General features: G+C 47.4%; 2 protein-coding genes and 1 pseudogene across 5 annotated transcripts; all 3 read left to right on the top strand.

Annotated features, from left to right (window-relative positions):
• The first annotated feature begins 2,490 nt into the window (after positions 1-2,490).
• LOC136540835 (trihelix transcription factor ENAP1-like) lies at positions 2,491-5,098 on the top strand (annotated as a pseudogene).
• A 593-nt stretch (positions 5,099-5,691) lies between these two features.
• On the top strand, positions 5,692-7,460 carry LOC136540834 (trihelix transcription factor ENAP1-like). Its single transcript, XM_066532857.1, has 2 exons — positions 5,692-6,569; positions 7,069-7,460. Exon 1 carries the CDS (start codon positions 5,793-5,795, stop codon positions 6,564-6,566), a length of 774 nt encoding a protein of 257 aa, XP_066388954.1. The 5' UTR covers positions 5,692-5,792; the 3' UTR covers positions 6,567-6,569; positions 7,069-7,460.
• A 4,184-nt stretch (positions 7,461-11,644) lies between these two features.
• LOC136540833 (uncharacterized) lies at positions 11,645-14,443 on the top strand. Of its 4 annotated transcripts, none has more exons than XM_066532856.1 (7): positions 11,645-11,941; positions 12,826-12,972; positions 13,081-13,245; positions 13,347-13,494; positions 13,579-13,686; positions 13,793-13,868; positions 14,214-14,443. In XM_066532856.1, exons 2-5 carry the CDS (start codon positions 12,967-12,969, stop codon positions 13,677-13,679), a joined length of 420 nt encoding a protein of 139 aa, XP_066388953.1. In that variant the 5' UTR covers positions 11,645-11,941; positions 12,826-12,966; the 3' UTR covers positions 13,680-13,686; positions 13,793-13,868; positions 14,214-14,443. The 4 variants fall into 4 exon arrangements, with proteins under 4 accessions (XP_066388953.1, XP_066388952.1, XP_066388949.1 ...); XM_066532855.1 differs by having other exon boundaries at positions 13,788-13,868; XM_066532852.1 differs by having other exon boundaries at positions 13,579-13,868.
• The last annotated feature ends 1,802 nt before the right edge of the window (positions 14,444-16,245 follow it).

Here is a 16,245-nt window from a genome sequence, read left to right as displayed (position 1 = left end):
GCTGCTAGAAGTGGTCGGAGATGTCCCGGCCACGGCATCGTGGCGCGGCGGTGAACTTCGGCGAAGCTGTGTGCGGGGCTGGAGCTTACCAAGCTCAATCAGTGGGCACAGTTGGACGCGGTGGGTTGTTGGGGAGCTGGTGGAGGGGTTGCGGTGGTGATTGAGTAGCTAGGCGCGGCATGTGCCGTCAACAACGACGGCGACGCTACGGTGCCAAGGTTGTAGCTACTGTGGGTGCTGTGAACGGCGAAGGAGAGCCGAGAAATGCGAAATGGAGGCACGGACAGGAGCGGGCAGTCGCTGGGGTGGTAATGGCCGGCTCTGGCGCGTCGTGGCCTACATGGTCAGGGCAACAGCGACGCGCGGCCATCGCGGCCTCCACGCGGCGACCATGTCCTGGCGACGGTCGGCCACTAAATCGCCCATTCAGTTCATTCAGTGACTCGATGTAGTGCCTGACGACGTGTTTTGACGGCGAATTATCTGCTAAATCGAAGCTCCAAAGTGCAAACGATCTACACGACTTGTGTAGTCCTCTGTACCAGCTACAACTTTCGTTAAGGAATCATGCTCTAATTCGCAACCAACACTGAGTAATGCCATCCCCAATGTCAGCCTGTTAGTCTGTCAATGAACAATGACTTAGAAAAATTTCATAAGTGTTGAAATGTTTGTTTTGATGATTCTTGTGATCCAATTTCAAACATGTTAGGAGCTGAATCAGTTAATGACCCAAAATAAAAGTTATTCCTTATAGCAAATACTACAATTTTACTTTAGTGACCACCTCCATGCAAGGTCTCTAACACCTAGTTCAAACTTGGTCAAACATGTCACATTTAAATGATGATATACTTCAAATCATGGCTTAATGACCTAATTACCCCTAACCATGAATATCAAAGTTGTTCATAATGATACTCTAAACATGTTTAAGCAATTTACAAGGTCATTCAATCATTTCATGTATTAGTCACTCATAGTGCTATTTAGTTTAATCACATGAAAGCTTAAGTGTTGGTTCATGAAAGGTGACCATGAACAATGTCCTATTTGCTAACCTAGGTGTTGCTACATGTTTGTGTCTCACATCCACCAAGTACATGTGTACACTCATTATCATATGCATATACATATGGAGACATAAAATAATGAGAAAAGTTGCATATGTTCAAGGAAACATGCGATAACAAGCAAATGTTGCAGATGTTTTAATCCAATGTTTCAATTGTAAATGCTTGTTTATGAATGCTTGATGCTCATGCTCATGTTATGCAAGTCAAGTTATGCAAGGCTAACACCCGAGGTGTTACACGGCGACTCGAAGATGATCATCGACCAAGTCATGAAGGAGTCCTCTTGCAAAAGCCCTCTCATGGCAGCATACTGTCAGGAGGTGTGCAAGCTCGAGGACAAGTTCTCATATTTTGGGACAACACAATATAGGTAATCATCAAGTTTAAACAAACATGATGTAGACCTTTCAATGATGGGTGAATACTCAGTGTCATAGGCACAGTCTCTGGACCGAATAATTCAAGATGAATTAAGCGCAGCCAATGCCTAGGACTCCATCACTTGAGTTATGATCATGAATGTATCTAAGATATGAATATAACAATTTTGCATCATCCATCATTCATTAAGAAATGCTTAATTAAGATGATCTAACATTGTTAAGATGTAAATTATGAAAAATTTACTAAATTAACAAGGTCAAAAAGTACGAATAAACACTCTACTGTACTGATATTGTTAAAATAGGAAACTTACTAAGCACATAGTGCTATAGTTGGTTAGTGGCATAATTATGCAAAACCGTAGGATCAAAGCAAAAAAAAAAAATTCACTTCCCATGTTAGCCTCATTGGCATAATAGTTTGGCTGCCATTTTGCTTTTTCGGACCAGGCTCATATGAGCCTAAATACAGCCATCCTTACTTAACTATCAATTAATTAAGAGGCTACGATTTTGTTGCAATTAAAATTAATTGACAAACAACAAAAACAACAAACTATGTATGTTTAGACGTTATCAATTTTCTGGTCTAAAAACAAAACAATGTATATGAGTAAAAATTCTACCATACTAATGCTGTTAGAGTCCATGACTAAAACAGAAGATCATAGACACAGAAAATATGTCTAAACATTAACATAGTAAAATCATTCGCAATATAAAATATTATGATGCAATTTCTAAAGACTCATAAGTCTTAAAAAAGAATCTATTTACACTAGTAAATAATGTGCATCATAATTTGTTTAAACCATTAGGTCTAAAACAAGCATTTATATCATCAAATAAAAATGCAGTATATTGTAGTAGTGGTTTGCGTTAAAAATGAGTGAGCTAAACCATAGGAATGAAAAATACATTAATAATTGATAAGAATTATCATGTAATTCACAGAAACCGGAAAGGTCTTTGTGCAAAAAAAAAGGGCATAATCTTATCCTCTTCTCTTAGAAGCCACGGACGGTGCGAAACCGTCGCTCGTCCTCACGGCCAAACGAGCGCAACAACTGCAGCCGGCCGTGCGGGCTGCCTATCACCGGTGCGAGTGTCACAAGGTTGACGCCATGGGGAGCAGCCGGCCGCCGGCGGCGGTCGCGGGGACCAGGCTGCCCTGGGCCGCCTGCCGTGAGGTCGAGGCCGCGCGGGAGGCCATCTCCGGGCCGCTCTGCTGTCGGGCCGGTCGCCTGGCCGCCTTCCTTCGGAGCCGCGCAGGGTTGCCGATCGCGGAGTCACCAGCCGCGGGCGCTACCGGCCAGACGCGGGCACCACCGCCTTTCTGGTGCCGGATGCCGCTAGCAACCGCCGCTGCCATGCTTGGTCAGACGCACGGGCCTAGCAGCGAGCCCACCGATCGGCGCGCGGACACCATAACCGGTCTGGTTCGCAAAGGCAAGCCAACGCCGGTCGGGCGCCCGAGCACCACTGCCGGCCTCAGTCCAGGTGCGCTGCCGCCACTTCCGGCCTTGCGCGCAGGCGCACGGGAGCCACTGCCCCCGCTGGCAGCCGCCGCCGACGGGGCGCCAGGTACAGGAGCGTCGCCACTAGCCAGGCGCACGCGGCCAAGCAAGCACCGTGGCCAACAGCCTGGGGCTCGCAAACGCCGCCACAGCAGACCTCGCCGGCAAAAGAGTTGGATGAAATAATCTTGGTTTTCTTAGAAAGGTAAGAACATCATAGATTAATGAATAACCATGATTTCTTTCTATACTCCTTCCTCGACGAAGACACCGTGGCATTTTATTCCAGTCTGATGCTGCGGTAGTTCGGTTCGTATCGCTGATGCAGTCCGCCGTCTTGGTTTCTTCATGCGGATGCAGATGACGATGCTAGCCTACGGCAGCGTTGCAGTATGTGCAGACGTTCGCTGTTGTCGCCGGTGAGAAACTGAGAACAGATGCATGGCCTTAGCAGCCTCCTGTTCTTCTCGGTAGTTCTCAGTGGAGAACGAAGTGCGTGATAGCGTGTTGAAAGCAGAGAGCAGAGACAAAAACTAGAGATGCAAATGAACACGGTGTACATATATATACAAGGCCCATGGACGATTACAAGTATGAAACAGAAAGGGACCAAAAGACATCTTTTGGATTAATCCCTAATTAATTACTAAATAATAATTCTTAGGGAGTATCTCCTCAGCAGGTGACTGATGGAAAAGATAGCCCATCAGTCACCCCGTCCCTCGGCAGCGTATCGCTGCCCAGCATGCATCCCGGCGCTCTGCCTCTGCCCAGCATGCAGCATTGTTGCCGAGTCTCTGTCACAGTCGCAGACCACGCCCCCACTCCTGGCCCGATCTCTCTCACAAGCGCTGTCCAGCGTGCAGTCTCTCAGGCAGTTGACTGATGGATTTACAAATTATCATGCAACTGCGTTCGAGGATTTCTCTAATTCTTAACAGTTTAAGATGAACGATTAGTTACCCAATGTATTTTCCTCTTCTGCCCATAAAATTTACTATGGTAATTATGTAAATAGTCACCAGTGACTCACAATTACATCGCTGGTGGGCTGGTGGCCTGCTCATAAGAGCCTGTTCGATTGAGCTTATACGATCGTATATGATCGTAAATTATAAGTTGAAATAGTATTTTTTTTCTTACACCAAACTAGCTAAACCAGTCAGCAGTAAATAATTTACGATCGTTTACGACGAAACGAATGGTAATTGTGAGTCATACCCACAAAATTTTCCTTTTTATAAATGAACACAGCCTGCGCGGCCTGTAACCATCGCTAGTATTCTCTGTTCAGTTTCCGTTCAGTTTCGCTCGCACGACGAGATGCCCGGACGCAGCCCGCCATCGTCGGAGAGTGACTCCGGGAACTGGAGCGACGTCGAGACGGCGAGACTCATCGACGCGTGGGGCCCCGTCCACCTGCGCCGCCGCCCGCGGAGCCTCCGCCTGGAGGACTGGCGCGCCGCTGCCAGAGCCGTCAACGCCCACCGCGCCGCCGCGGGGCGCCGCTTCAACCGCACCCGCGTCCAGTGCCAGACCCGCGTCCGCACCCTCAAGCAGCGGTACAAGGAGGACCTCCCGCGGCTCCACGCGTTCCTGGCCATCCCCGACGACTCGCCTCCGGGCTTTCCGGCGGCCAGGGCGCCGGCGACCGTCGTCAAGCAGGAGGTGGAGGAGGCGGAGGAGGAGGAGGCATTGGGCTGGCGGAGTGCTGGACTGTTCCGAGGAGGCCGAGGAAAGTGGCCGCAGGGACGGCGTTCTGCCCGGGGGCGGTGGTGGTGAAGCTGGCGGAGGTGTACGAGCGCGTGGAGCTGGCCAGGATCGCCGCCGAGAAGGTCAAAATGGAGATACAGCAGGCACAGGAGATGGAGGTGCAGATGGCCATGTTCGACGCCGTGAAGATGGAGCAGTAGAAGGTGAAAACTACGAAGATGGAGGTGCAGAAGGCCATGTTCGACTGCATTGACTTGCTGTTGCTAGGCACTACACGGCATCCCTGATCCATCTTCAGTACATTTTTAGCTTCATTTTTTCCCCTACTACTAGCACTGCATTGACTTGCTGTTGCTAGGCACTACACGTTGATGTCCAATCATTTTAGAAGATTACTACTCCTAGTAGTTGTTTCCAGTTGCCTTTGGGCATAGAACAGTTCTTCTATGAGGAGGGTTGGTTTCCTAGGTGACTGATCCGGCCATAATATACTCCCGTGATTTTCTACTGCACTGGCAGCAGAAATCGAACACACATACGACCACCGCAATGCGTGAAGGCACGGAGGAAAGGAAGAGCGTTACGCCCTCAGCGATTCAGCCGTAGTCCTCAGCTTGTCTTCCATTTTCCATGACGCGTGCAACGCGGCGTTTTGCAGCCGAAGCACCGCGCCTTGGGCTACCTAACTCAACAGCAGTTCGACCTCGCCGCACCGTCGACTCCCGCAGACGCGCGCGGCGCGCCGGCCGCCCGTTGCGCAGAAGTTGCCGCGGCGAAACAAGCCCGTGGCCGCACAGCACCAAGCCAACCCAGCCACCAAGGCACCAACGGAAGCCAACCCATCCCGATCCAGCAAAAACCTCAGCGTGAACGTGAGCGTGACCGGACCCGAGCCCACCCACCCTGCACCGTGCCGTGCCGAGCCGTGGATGCACGCATCATCCACCCACGCGTACGACGGAACCTCGCAGTTGTTATGGGTGGACGCGACGCGACCGATCGAGCAGCAGCACAAACATCACACGCTCCTCACGACCGCACCCAAACTCGCCTCCCTCTCGAACCAGCCTCTCTCTCCGCCCGCCCGTCGTCCGCCAGCGCGGATGTCGTCGTCGTTGCGCCGCCGCCCGCCCCCGCCGCCGCCGGCGTGGACGCCCGAGCCGTGGAGCGACGGGGAGACGTCCGCGCTGCTCGACGCGTGGGGCCCGCGCCACCTCCGCGCGCGCGGCGGCGCGCTCCGCCCCGCTGACTGGCGGGCCTGCGCCGACGCCGTCACCTCCCGCCGCGCCGCGGCCGGGCGGGCGCCGCGCACCGTCGACCAGTGCAAGAACCGCCTGGATTATCTCAAGAAGCGCCTCAGGGCCGAGGGCTCCAGGCCCAAGGGGGCCCGGCCGACTCCGACGCCGGTCTCGGGGTGGCTCGACCGCCTCCGCGGGCTGCTGCACCTCGCCCCCTCCGCGCCTCCAGGGTTCGCGCACCGTCTCGGCGCCAAAACGACGAAGGTGAAGGTTAAGGAGGAGGAGGACGACGACGACGAGGAAGACGACGAGAAGGCGAGCGGCGGGGCTCCTCTGCCCCGCTACTGGCCGTCGGTGCCCAAGCGGCCGAGGACGGCGGTGGCGCTGTCGCCGTTGAACGCCGCCTCCGGGGAGCACCCTGAAGGCGGCGGGAGGAGCTGCACGGAAGTGGCAGCGGCTCTGGATAGGCTTGCCGGGACGTACGAGCGGGTGGAGGCGGCGAAGCAGAAGGAGGCGGCGCGGCTGGAGGAGCGGCGCCTGGAGGCGATGCGTGATCTCGAGATCGAGCGTATGCGGCTCCTCGTCGACGTCGCCGTCACCACCTCCGTCGGTGTCGATGGCGCCGGCGGCGACTTCTAGTTGGTGAGTTATGGTTTTTGTTCTGGTTATTAAACGCGTGCTTGTGCTAGCGGAGCAGGTCACGTATAAATGATTATTGCGGAATTCATGTTCGATAATCGTTGGTTCATGTTGGAATTGTGAGGCAGCGCGGCTAGAAATTTCCACTTCACTATGACAACACCAACTAACACATGATCATTCAATTTTGTAGACATTCTTAATTTCCACAATGGACATCGAATTGGTTACTCAGATCGTTTGGTATGTAGTACAGTATATTAAACATGCAATGCTGGTGTTTCTGATCAAACTACTCATTATGCAAGCAATGTCATGTCGCACCTCTTGCCAATAGATTACAGGATTCATACTTCCATAAGCGTTTGTTGTTGTTCAGAAATGGAGTGATAATAATCTGTTTATTTGTGTGAATGCATGAGAAGTTAATCACGTCTGACCGTTCAATCTTTCAGAAGATACAACTCCCTGACACTTTCGTTGTCTTTGTTCTCTTTTGCAGAGGGATTTGGATAACAGGCTGGCCAAGGTAGCCAATTCCAGCCTATATTTTTCTCAAAGAGACGATCGCATCATGGAGATACAAGTCACTTGATGTGATGTTCTTCTGAAAAGTTAAATCGGTTTAGGTTACAGGAAAAGCTTAGCCAGATATAGGATAGCACATGGTGAGATTTTTTAAGTTCACTGATTGCGGGTCTGCAGCAACTGAAAAGGGGAGAGGCTTAATAGCCTGAAAAGTGTCTTTGTTAATGTTAGCTATTCAGGCTTCACTTTGGTAACTACAGCTGTAATCCCTCTTGGTCTACAGCTGTTCGGCTGCTCGGTTTCGAGACGTTCTGATTATCCATTACATATGATATCTTGGATACTTCGTCTGATGCTATAGTTCTTATGATTATGTTGCTCTGCCTGTGATCATCACTCTGCTAATGATTGGCAACGTGCTTCTGGCGCAGTGGTGCATGTTACGGAGTTTGTACTTTTTCTCTTCTCTGCCATTATTATTCATTCATTCATTCAGCATTCTAATGATTGGGAAAGGCTGACAGGCGATAACGGTTTCCCAGCAGAGCAGCAGAACAGCGGTGCAAGATCGATCACAAACAGATACTAGACGTTTCAGAATTTTCAGGGTGAGGGTGATTCAGAGTTCATAGCATATATTTTTTCCAATATAATTAAAAGCCTGTTTTTCAATGTAACTGAGTGAGATCTTATAGATTCCATATAATCTTTTTTACAATTCATTTGAGTTCCGATTAACCATTGTTTTACGGTCACAACACAACATGGAAGCTTTGAAGATTGAACAGTACCACACAAATGCCGATCGGGCGATCACGAAGTGTCGCACGAATGCAGACTCCTCGCGCAGCCATCGGCGTCGTCAACCACCACTTCCTCCTTGCTTGCCGTCCGTCCTTCGTCGCAACTCAGCGTCGCGGCCTCCCGGGCACCAAATACAGAGGCTTCGCCGAGCTAACCCTGCGCTGCCCCTCGGGCGTGGTCACTCAACGCGCGCGCGACGTCTCGCGTCCTCCTAAATCCGAAATTCCGAACAGCTTGGCAGAGACGTACGTATTATATGTATATATTATAATGTACATAATATATGGATATACAGAGATATGTAGAGATTTTCTTTTCTATATATCGAGATCAACGTATCAAAGTTTATCAGGACAGGTTTAAAATCTTTAGAAAATCAAGAAAAATAAGAAAATCTTTCATATTATCTCTTATCACTTGCACTATAGGTATTTATTATTATATAAATAAATACATATACATACCATGTATAATAAAATACATGAATAGAGAGTCGACACACCCAAAATTATTTATATATATATCAGATACACTTCAAGAGGCTAAGTTTATAAGTATGTAAATACGATCTCGTACGACTCAGCCAAACCAAGCTTGAAAGTTCCTTTTTTTAAGAGGAGAACAGATATGTATCAATTGTTGAATCGGATACAGCAATGGGGCCAAAAAAAAAAAAAAAAAGTTCAAAGGGGCAATACGAACTGTTGTAAGTCCGCATCAACGAACAAGCACAGACCACACGTCAATTAAACATGGTGGCACCACGGCTGGGCATGCACACTCCACAAGCCACTGCTGACACAAAATGGCAATTCGCGGCGCGCGGGGGCGGTAGCCCGTGACCGTGAGGCTGTGAACGTGCATGAAATAAAGCATGCCTACCCTTCTTCCGCCGCGCGGTTCGCAAGAGTCGTTTTGACCGGTCACCGGCGGGGAGCGCCGCCACCCTCACCCCCCATGCCGGACGCCGCTGAGGTTGGGTTGTGGAACCTGAATTGCAATGCCACGCCTCGTGACCAAGTGAGCCTCACACGTATTCACTCCATTCCAAACTATAAGATGTTTTGGCTTTTTTGATACGTAGTTTTGCTATACACTTATATATACACTATGTTTAGATATATAGCAAGAGCAGCGTATCTAAAAAAAATCAAAATATCTTATAATTTATAAAGGAAGGAGTACAAAATAAATGTGATGCATCCGCGGGGGCTTCTACTTTGTGGAGTTGTTTTTCGAAATGGTCATGGAAGGCTAACTCGTAGTGTGGCATTACAGCGACTTTAAAAGACTCTTTATATCCGTCCTAATTATTAGGAGTATATATTTTAATAAAAAATACTCTCCAACAACTTCTTTAAGTGGTTATCCAAATATTGTCACCCTTCATTTTGGATTTCTCACGAGCCAAAGATAACGAAAATAGCTCTCTAGAGTGTGCACAAGATATAGAAAAGTTGTTTGAAGGTAAAAATGTATAGAAAACGATTTTTATGAAGGCGACTCTCCAAATAATGATTTAGAGAGTGGGTTTTAGAATAATTCTTGGAGATGCCCTTAATATCTATATCTGCTTCGCTCGTATTGCATCACACATGCAACATGTGGGTGCCGTGTGCCAATGTCATATTTGGATCTACCGATAATAGTTGCACACTCCGTCCACAAAAAGAAATAACTATGAAATTTATACAAATCAAACCGATATAACTTTAATCAAGTTTACAGAAAATTGTATTATCATTTATACCTGCAACTAATTTTATTATAAAAGTGTTTTTCATAATTAATTTAATAATATTTATTTTGTATTATACTCGCTTTGTTTTAACTTATAGACTATATTTTTTTCTAAATATATAATTTTTATTATAGATCTAGACACATCGATCGACAGGAATACGAAAATTAATAAAGATAACCGCCTGCGCGTTCTCCCTTTGTCCCGCTCGCCCCTCCGTCCCTCCCGTGTACGGCGTACCCCTCGCACGACGACCGCGCCTTAGCTTCCACCAGCAGCCGGCAGAGCTCCACTTTCGGCGCGGACGCCGCCGCAAAAGCGAAGGCGTTGCATCTGTAGCCCGCGGGCACCGACCGGCGGCTCTGGTTCTTGACGGGGGCGTTCTCGAATATGTGGAGGCGGACGCCGTCGTCGGGGTCGAACAAGGGGCGGATCCACCAATAAGGTGAGCTCTGGCAGCCGCCAGACCTACCCTCCGGTGAACCCCTTTGTCCCTGCGGACTGCCTGGGCGAGACACTGAGAGCTCTGCCATGGCCGATGTCTGTTTTGCAAGGAGGAAGATGAGTCGTCGCAGTCGTTGCGACGAGCTAACTGGCCTGACTGGGCCTATTGGGCCATATGTTAGTTTGCTGGAAACCCAGGCCCAGACGCAACGTGCAAGTTGGTTTGGAAGACCATTTGCGTTGCGTTTGTAACTGCCATTCAATTCCAGTATTCCACGGCTTGAGGCTTCCACTGTTCCGACTTCCACCAAGCGCCGATCCTGATCAATTGATCGATCCACCGGCTAGCACGACTGCGAGTCTTCGTCACTTCGTGCAACTCAAAAACAAGCACAAGACATCTGCTGCTCATTTTTTTCACACTGAGGAATCCCCATTACCATTTTAGCAGAACGGAATGCTGCTCATGAACTAGACGCCCAGGCTGTTGGCTCAAGAACTAGAAACAACTGGAGAATGAAATTGCCACGTCCTCCACTGACACAGTCTTCATTCACCATTAGTATAATCATCCAAGGTTTAATTTCATATTTTAGTTATCTTTGTTATGCCACATTAATATCTCTTATTATTTTCTATATGATTGTCAAGAGTGGAAAAGAGGAGAATGATGTGAGGAGTGCATAGAAAGAGAATATGGTTTCGATTGGTAAATAATTAAATAAAAAAACATGACTGGATCCAAAAATAGGTTAGGGTTTCTAATACAAAATTATTTATTAACTTATTATTATTATTATTATTTAAAAAGATTAAATCCATGCAACGCGGGCATTTATCTGGTAAAACATTAAAACCATCGATATATCTGGCGAATCCAAGATTTAGGCCCTGTTTGGCAGGGCTTCACTTCACTAATGAAGCCATTTTTTTTTTTTTTTTGCTTCAGCTCCACGAACAGTTCTACCGGTGGAGCTGAAGCGGTTTTGGTAAACCGTTTGGCAAAATGGCTTCCCTGTGAGAGCATGTTTTTAGGGGCCTGAAGGAGGAGCCGGGAGAAGCCACTTTTTTTTTTTTTTGCTCCATCCCATCCCAAATCACTGTGAGAACATGTTTTTAGAGGCTTCACAAATAAAACTATTTTATTTTATCCCGTTTAATAGAAAACGGATCCAAACAACTCCTCAAGCCGGTAAAAAAACCCTACCAAACGGGCCTAATACAGGGCGCGACCGCGCGAGTGCCATATGCTCGGCAGCTCAGGTGATTGGTACGCTGAGCCGCAGAGGGTGAGACGCATGATACATCAATGGGCTGGCTTGTTACTAATTTGGTCCAGTCCACTTTACCTGGGACATTTTGTACGTGGGCCGAGTGACGTTATGTTCCCGCATAAGGACCTACCACCGCATATCACAAGGCCACAATCACCAGCCCAGCCCAGCCCGACATCCCCAACCTTAACTTCCCTTTTTGATTGAATAAAAAAAAACCCTTAACTCCCCTTCCCTTCCCTCCCGGCCTCCCCCAAGGCCCCAACCGCCGCCTCCCCTCCCCCCGACCGCCGCCTCCCCTCCCGTCCCCTTGCTCGGCATCTCCCTCGTCTACGCCGCCGCCTTCGCTTTACCCATTCCCTTCTGCCTCTTTCCATCTAGGAAACCCTAGAATGCAAGTCCGCCTTCCGGAGAGAAGCGAGGAGCCCAAACTGACCCTGGGATGGGTGAGATTTCCCTCGTCTACCCCGGTGATATGCCCCCTGGTGACAGACGTCGATCTTATGCGTTGGAGTGGATTGAAAATGTGGCGGAGGTCGACCCAGATCCGGTTGTGCCGCCGACTTATATAGTCCGATACGCAGGTACGAATTTCTTTGTTGTTTTCTTCACATTTTCTTTGATACTAGGTCATAATTAACTGCAATCGAGTCTCCGCCGGGATAGGGTTTCAGTGTTTGGGATGGCGGGCGGTTCCGGTGTCTATTGGCCTTAGGAGAGGTGGTGTCTGATCGGGAGCTGGCGGCGGTGGGCAGCCGGATGTGAGGGGTATGGGCTTGGGGGCGCGGCCGGAGACGGGGCGAGGGCGAGCAGGAGAGAAACCGTGGAAGAGGAGAGGAGCGGGAGGTTCTTATTCTGGCGGAGATCCAACTATGTGATATTATTGGCACTAGTCGCGCCGGAAGCAGAGCTCCGCCACTTGTTAAGGTTGCGGCTGCGGATTTGTCTTTTTATGGTCAGGAATTTATTCCGAATTTGCTTGGCTTATGTGGCTGGTGCTGGATTGAAACCATATATAGTAGACATCGTTAGTTGATTTACTGCAAAGTTAGTCTGTTGACAGATGCATGCCCTTTTGAATTCTCTTGTGCCGATGCTGTATCTGTCTCTCCTATTTGAGATTTTTGGATGGGCCTTCGTTTCTTTCCCGCAGTATCTGCTAACTATATCATAGAATCTGATTAATATTTCTTTGCTGCCCCCCATGGTATAAGATCTTCTTGAGAGAGGTTGGGGGTGGGACAGGTTGGTGGCCTACAGTAGTATTCAGGTTGAGTGGTGTGACTACAAGAAATATCTCGGGGACTATTTCATCCGCAATGCTGGCCAAGTTGCCATTCTTTGTGGCAAACAGAAGCCTGAGACAGTTGGAGAAGGCGTTGCTGCCGAATATAATGACCTGCATGCTGCATGCCCTATTTGTTTTAGTGATTCGGTTGCTAATTAACTTCTTATCGATCCTTTCTAGTGTATCAAGCTTGAGAGAAAGCTTCTCAGGCGCTGCCGAGATTACCTCACTCCTGAAGACATCCACTTGAGCAAAGATATCAAGAATCATGCAAAGCATCTGATCGGATCAGAGGGTGAATCTTCTGTTGCAGCTGCGGGCATGGTGGTATGCCTGTTACAAACTACACCAAACTGTGATGTTCCTCATTCTAGTAGCAATATGTGATGTTAACCCCCTTTTTTCTTGCACCAAATGTTAACGATGATTCCAAAGTGTATCGCGAAGGAGGCTGACCTGATTTTTGAGTTGCTGACGGGTTGCTCTGACTGGGACACCACCGAAATGATCGCCTTTGGCCATCAGATCCGACGGTCTGCCTCAAACCTTATGCTCTACAAAGGTTCTAAATCTGCTGCTGCGGTAGCTGGCGCCATGTTGGTATGCATATGCCTGCACCTACCATTACTTGTGTAAATTGTAGTCCATTCATTTTATGCTGACGAGCTTCTTGTTACCAATTGTAAAATAATGTTTTGAAGGGTTTGGCAATCGAGGCTAAGTTATTTCATCAGTACTTGATATCTGAAGACCCTCGTGTCTCTGGGTACGACGTTTCTCGTCAGATCCGCAGATGTACAGCGGCACTTTTGACCAAGCTTGAGGAAGAGTTGGCTCAGGAAACTGCTGGTGGGAATGGCACTCCTATTAGTGACATTTAATTGGTCTTTACTATTTCTAGAGTCAGTAACAGTGAAAAGAACAATAATGCAGATGAGGAGAAGAAGAGCAAGTTGGTGAAGAAGAGAAAGAAGTTGGAGAAGAAGAGGAAATATAAGTTGCAGAAGAAGATGAAGCTGAAACGGGGGAAATGAGACCAAGGTTGAAATGCAAAAAAGGGCAGCATAATTAGCTTTTGTGAGTTGTTCTTTGTGTGTGTATGTGCAGGAAGTTCACTGGCATGCATTGTTTATCTGTTGAAGCTTAGCTTAACAGTTGCCAAGGACAAGGACTTTGAAGCGAAGCCTCCTTTGCTATCTGAGCTACCGAAGGCTAATGGAGAGGTAAATGACAGTGTTTTCAAATTAGAAATTCTTGCGTACTGCAGTGCTTTATGATTTGCAATAGACAGTACAAAATATGAAATGGTGGTTCTCTTGCAAAGTTGAGCATTTATGCAGCACCTTTTCCTCTTGTTTGTGTGCATTTAGTGTCGTGCACATTTTTAGTTGATCTTTGCTAGATGCTGTGAAATTTTTATGTTCCTTTAGTTTTCTTTTCATGTTCATTTGAGCGCTGAATATATGCTTCTGATTGCCGTTTGACATTGTTGTAATTGTCTATTTATAATCCTGGTCTTTTTTTCTTTTTATTACGCATGACATGATTTCATGGTAATTTGTCTGCAGTGATCGTCAAATGGACGACAATACAAGGAGCGGATGATGTCTAGACGTATCTAAAATGATGTATGGAGCCAGATTTGCTCTGATTTCGTTTATGCATTTAGTATTCTGTCTAGCAGCGTTTATGCAGTGTTACAGCGTAGTATTGTTACTTCGATTTTCTCTCGAGCACATATAAGTGGGTACGGTTATATTAAGACTTGTGCTGGTATTGTATGTCACTTAATTTTCTGTCTGAGAGTTCAGTGTGTTACCCTGAAGTATATGGAACATGTTAACTGGGCGGTACACCGGCCGTGTGGTCTGCTGCTCCGCGCACACGTGCGGTGTACGGAGCCGCAACTATGGAGGGAGGGAGGTTAGTGCAAAGTTTCTCTCTCTGTGGTCGAGCTGACGAGCTTTACTGATTTTTCCTCCCAACGGTCTGCACCCAAATTCAACAGATCTCTTTGTTTTGGTTGTGATGTACTAATTCGAAAGTTTCTTCGTAAATAGTAGCTTCAATTGTAGTGGGACCTGATTCATTTTGTCCCGAACCTTGACAGTAAAAATTTCTTCTTGTGTATTGCTCTTCTGCCATTATGCTTCTCATCATCGTTCTCTTGTTTTGGGGATTTTTTTTTCTTTGATTTAATTGAAATCATGACGTGAGTACATGATTTAGTTCAAAACTTCTCCAGAAGTCCTTTCTAAAAAGTTTTGTTACTACTAATTTTGAAGCTTTGTGACTAGTTTCGACTCTTCTTCGATTTCGGGTCCCCAGTGATCCAATTAGAACCATCCAACCCAAACTGACCCAGCAAACCGAACCAACCCAGACAAGGTGACAGACTACCTATAGTGAACTATTTTACGTACATAGGTGTCGCATCGAGTATTTAGATAATAATAATAAAATAAATTACGGTTGTCGATAATCCACGAGATGAATTTATTAAGTCTAATTAATCTATCATTAATGTATATTTACTGTTATCAAATCATAGACTAATTAGACTTAATAGATTCATCTCGTAAATTAGTCTCAATCTATACATTTAGTTTCGTAATTAGTCTATATTTAATACTCTAAATTAGTATCAAATATCTAATGTGATGTAGACTAAAAATTAGGAGGAGAAACCAAACACCCTCTAGGAACCGCAAACAGCAACCTGCTGGCTAGCTCCTAGATATGGTGCCACACAATACTAGCTTGGCAGTGCCACGGTGCTCAGAAATGCCTTCTCTATCTCTACAGAGGCGCTTCTGTTGAGTAGACATGGGGTAGGCCTTGTTCACTTTGCTGAAAATAGTACGGCTCGTAAGAGAAGCCGGGCGTACTCCGTGACTGCAACATCACAAGGAAGCGTGATTCGACCATCACTCACGAAGCCAAACTCCTCTTGGGACATCCACGGGAGCTCGGTGAAGACTGTTGTGCCTAGGTATGCCAATGGCACCGCGAACCTCTTGCCGTCAGCAGTGTAAACCACGCAATTGCTCTTGCTTGCCACAGAGGTGCAGCACTCATCGACCTCCTTTGTTGTTCCCCAGTTGAGCCTCTTCCTAGTCGCCAAAAAAAAAAGTTGAGCCTCTTCCTCCCAAGTGCTGCCATCCTCTGCCACTTCTTGAGCAGACGAGCAATTCTCTTGGCGCTGATCATGATTGTTTGTCAAGCTGCAAGTGATGGTGTTTGGAGGCCACTCGACCTTGAATATATAGCTGAAGGAAAGAGCTGGGCGTTCAATAACGTGGGATGACGCTTGGTTTGGAGTGAGCGATGTATTTGCGGAAAATTCATGAGGACCCGATGTCTAATATTGGGGCTAGCGTGAAGTGTGAGGCCCAGGCTAGTGGGCTAGCTATTGTGCTGTGAGACTTTTTTTTTGACAGTAACGGGTTGCAATTCAATCATTTAACGGATCGTTACAAAGTGCAGACCACCGTTCGTGTGTCCTTAAACTTGGCTTGATCTGCTTCTTTTTTTTATCCAGAATAGTATTTTTCTCTCATAAATTCCTCCAGCATTCCTCCAAACCATCCAAATTCCTCC

Source organism: Miscanthus floridulus, chromosome 2, assembly GCF_019320115.1.
Source record: "Miscanthus floridulus cultivar M001 chromosome 2, ASM1932011v1, whole genome shotgun sequence".
Classification (NCBI taxonomy): Eukaryota; Viridiplantae; Streptophyta; class Magnoliopsida; order Poales; family Poaceae; genus Miscanthus; species Miscanthus floridulus.
The sequence above is the reverse complement of the archived record's forward strand: the minus strand, read 5'-3'. Positions and strand labels throughout refer to the sequence as shown.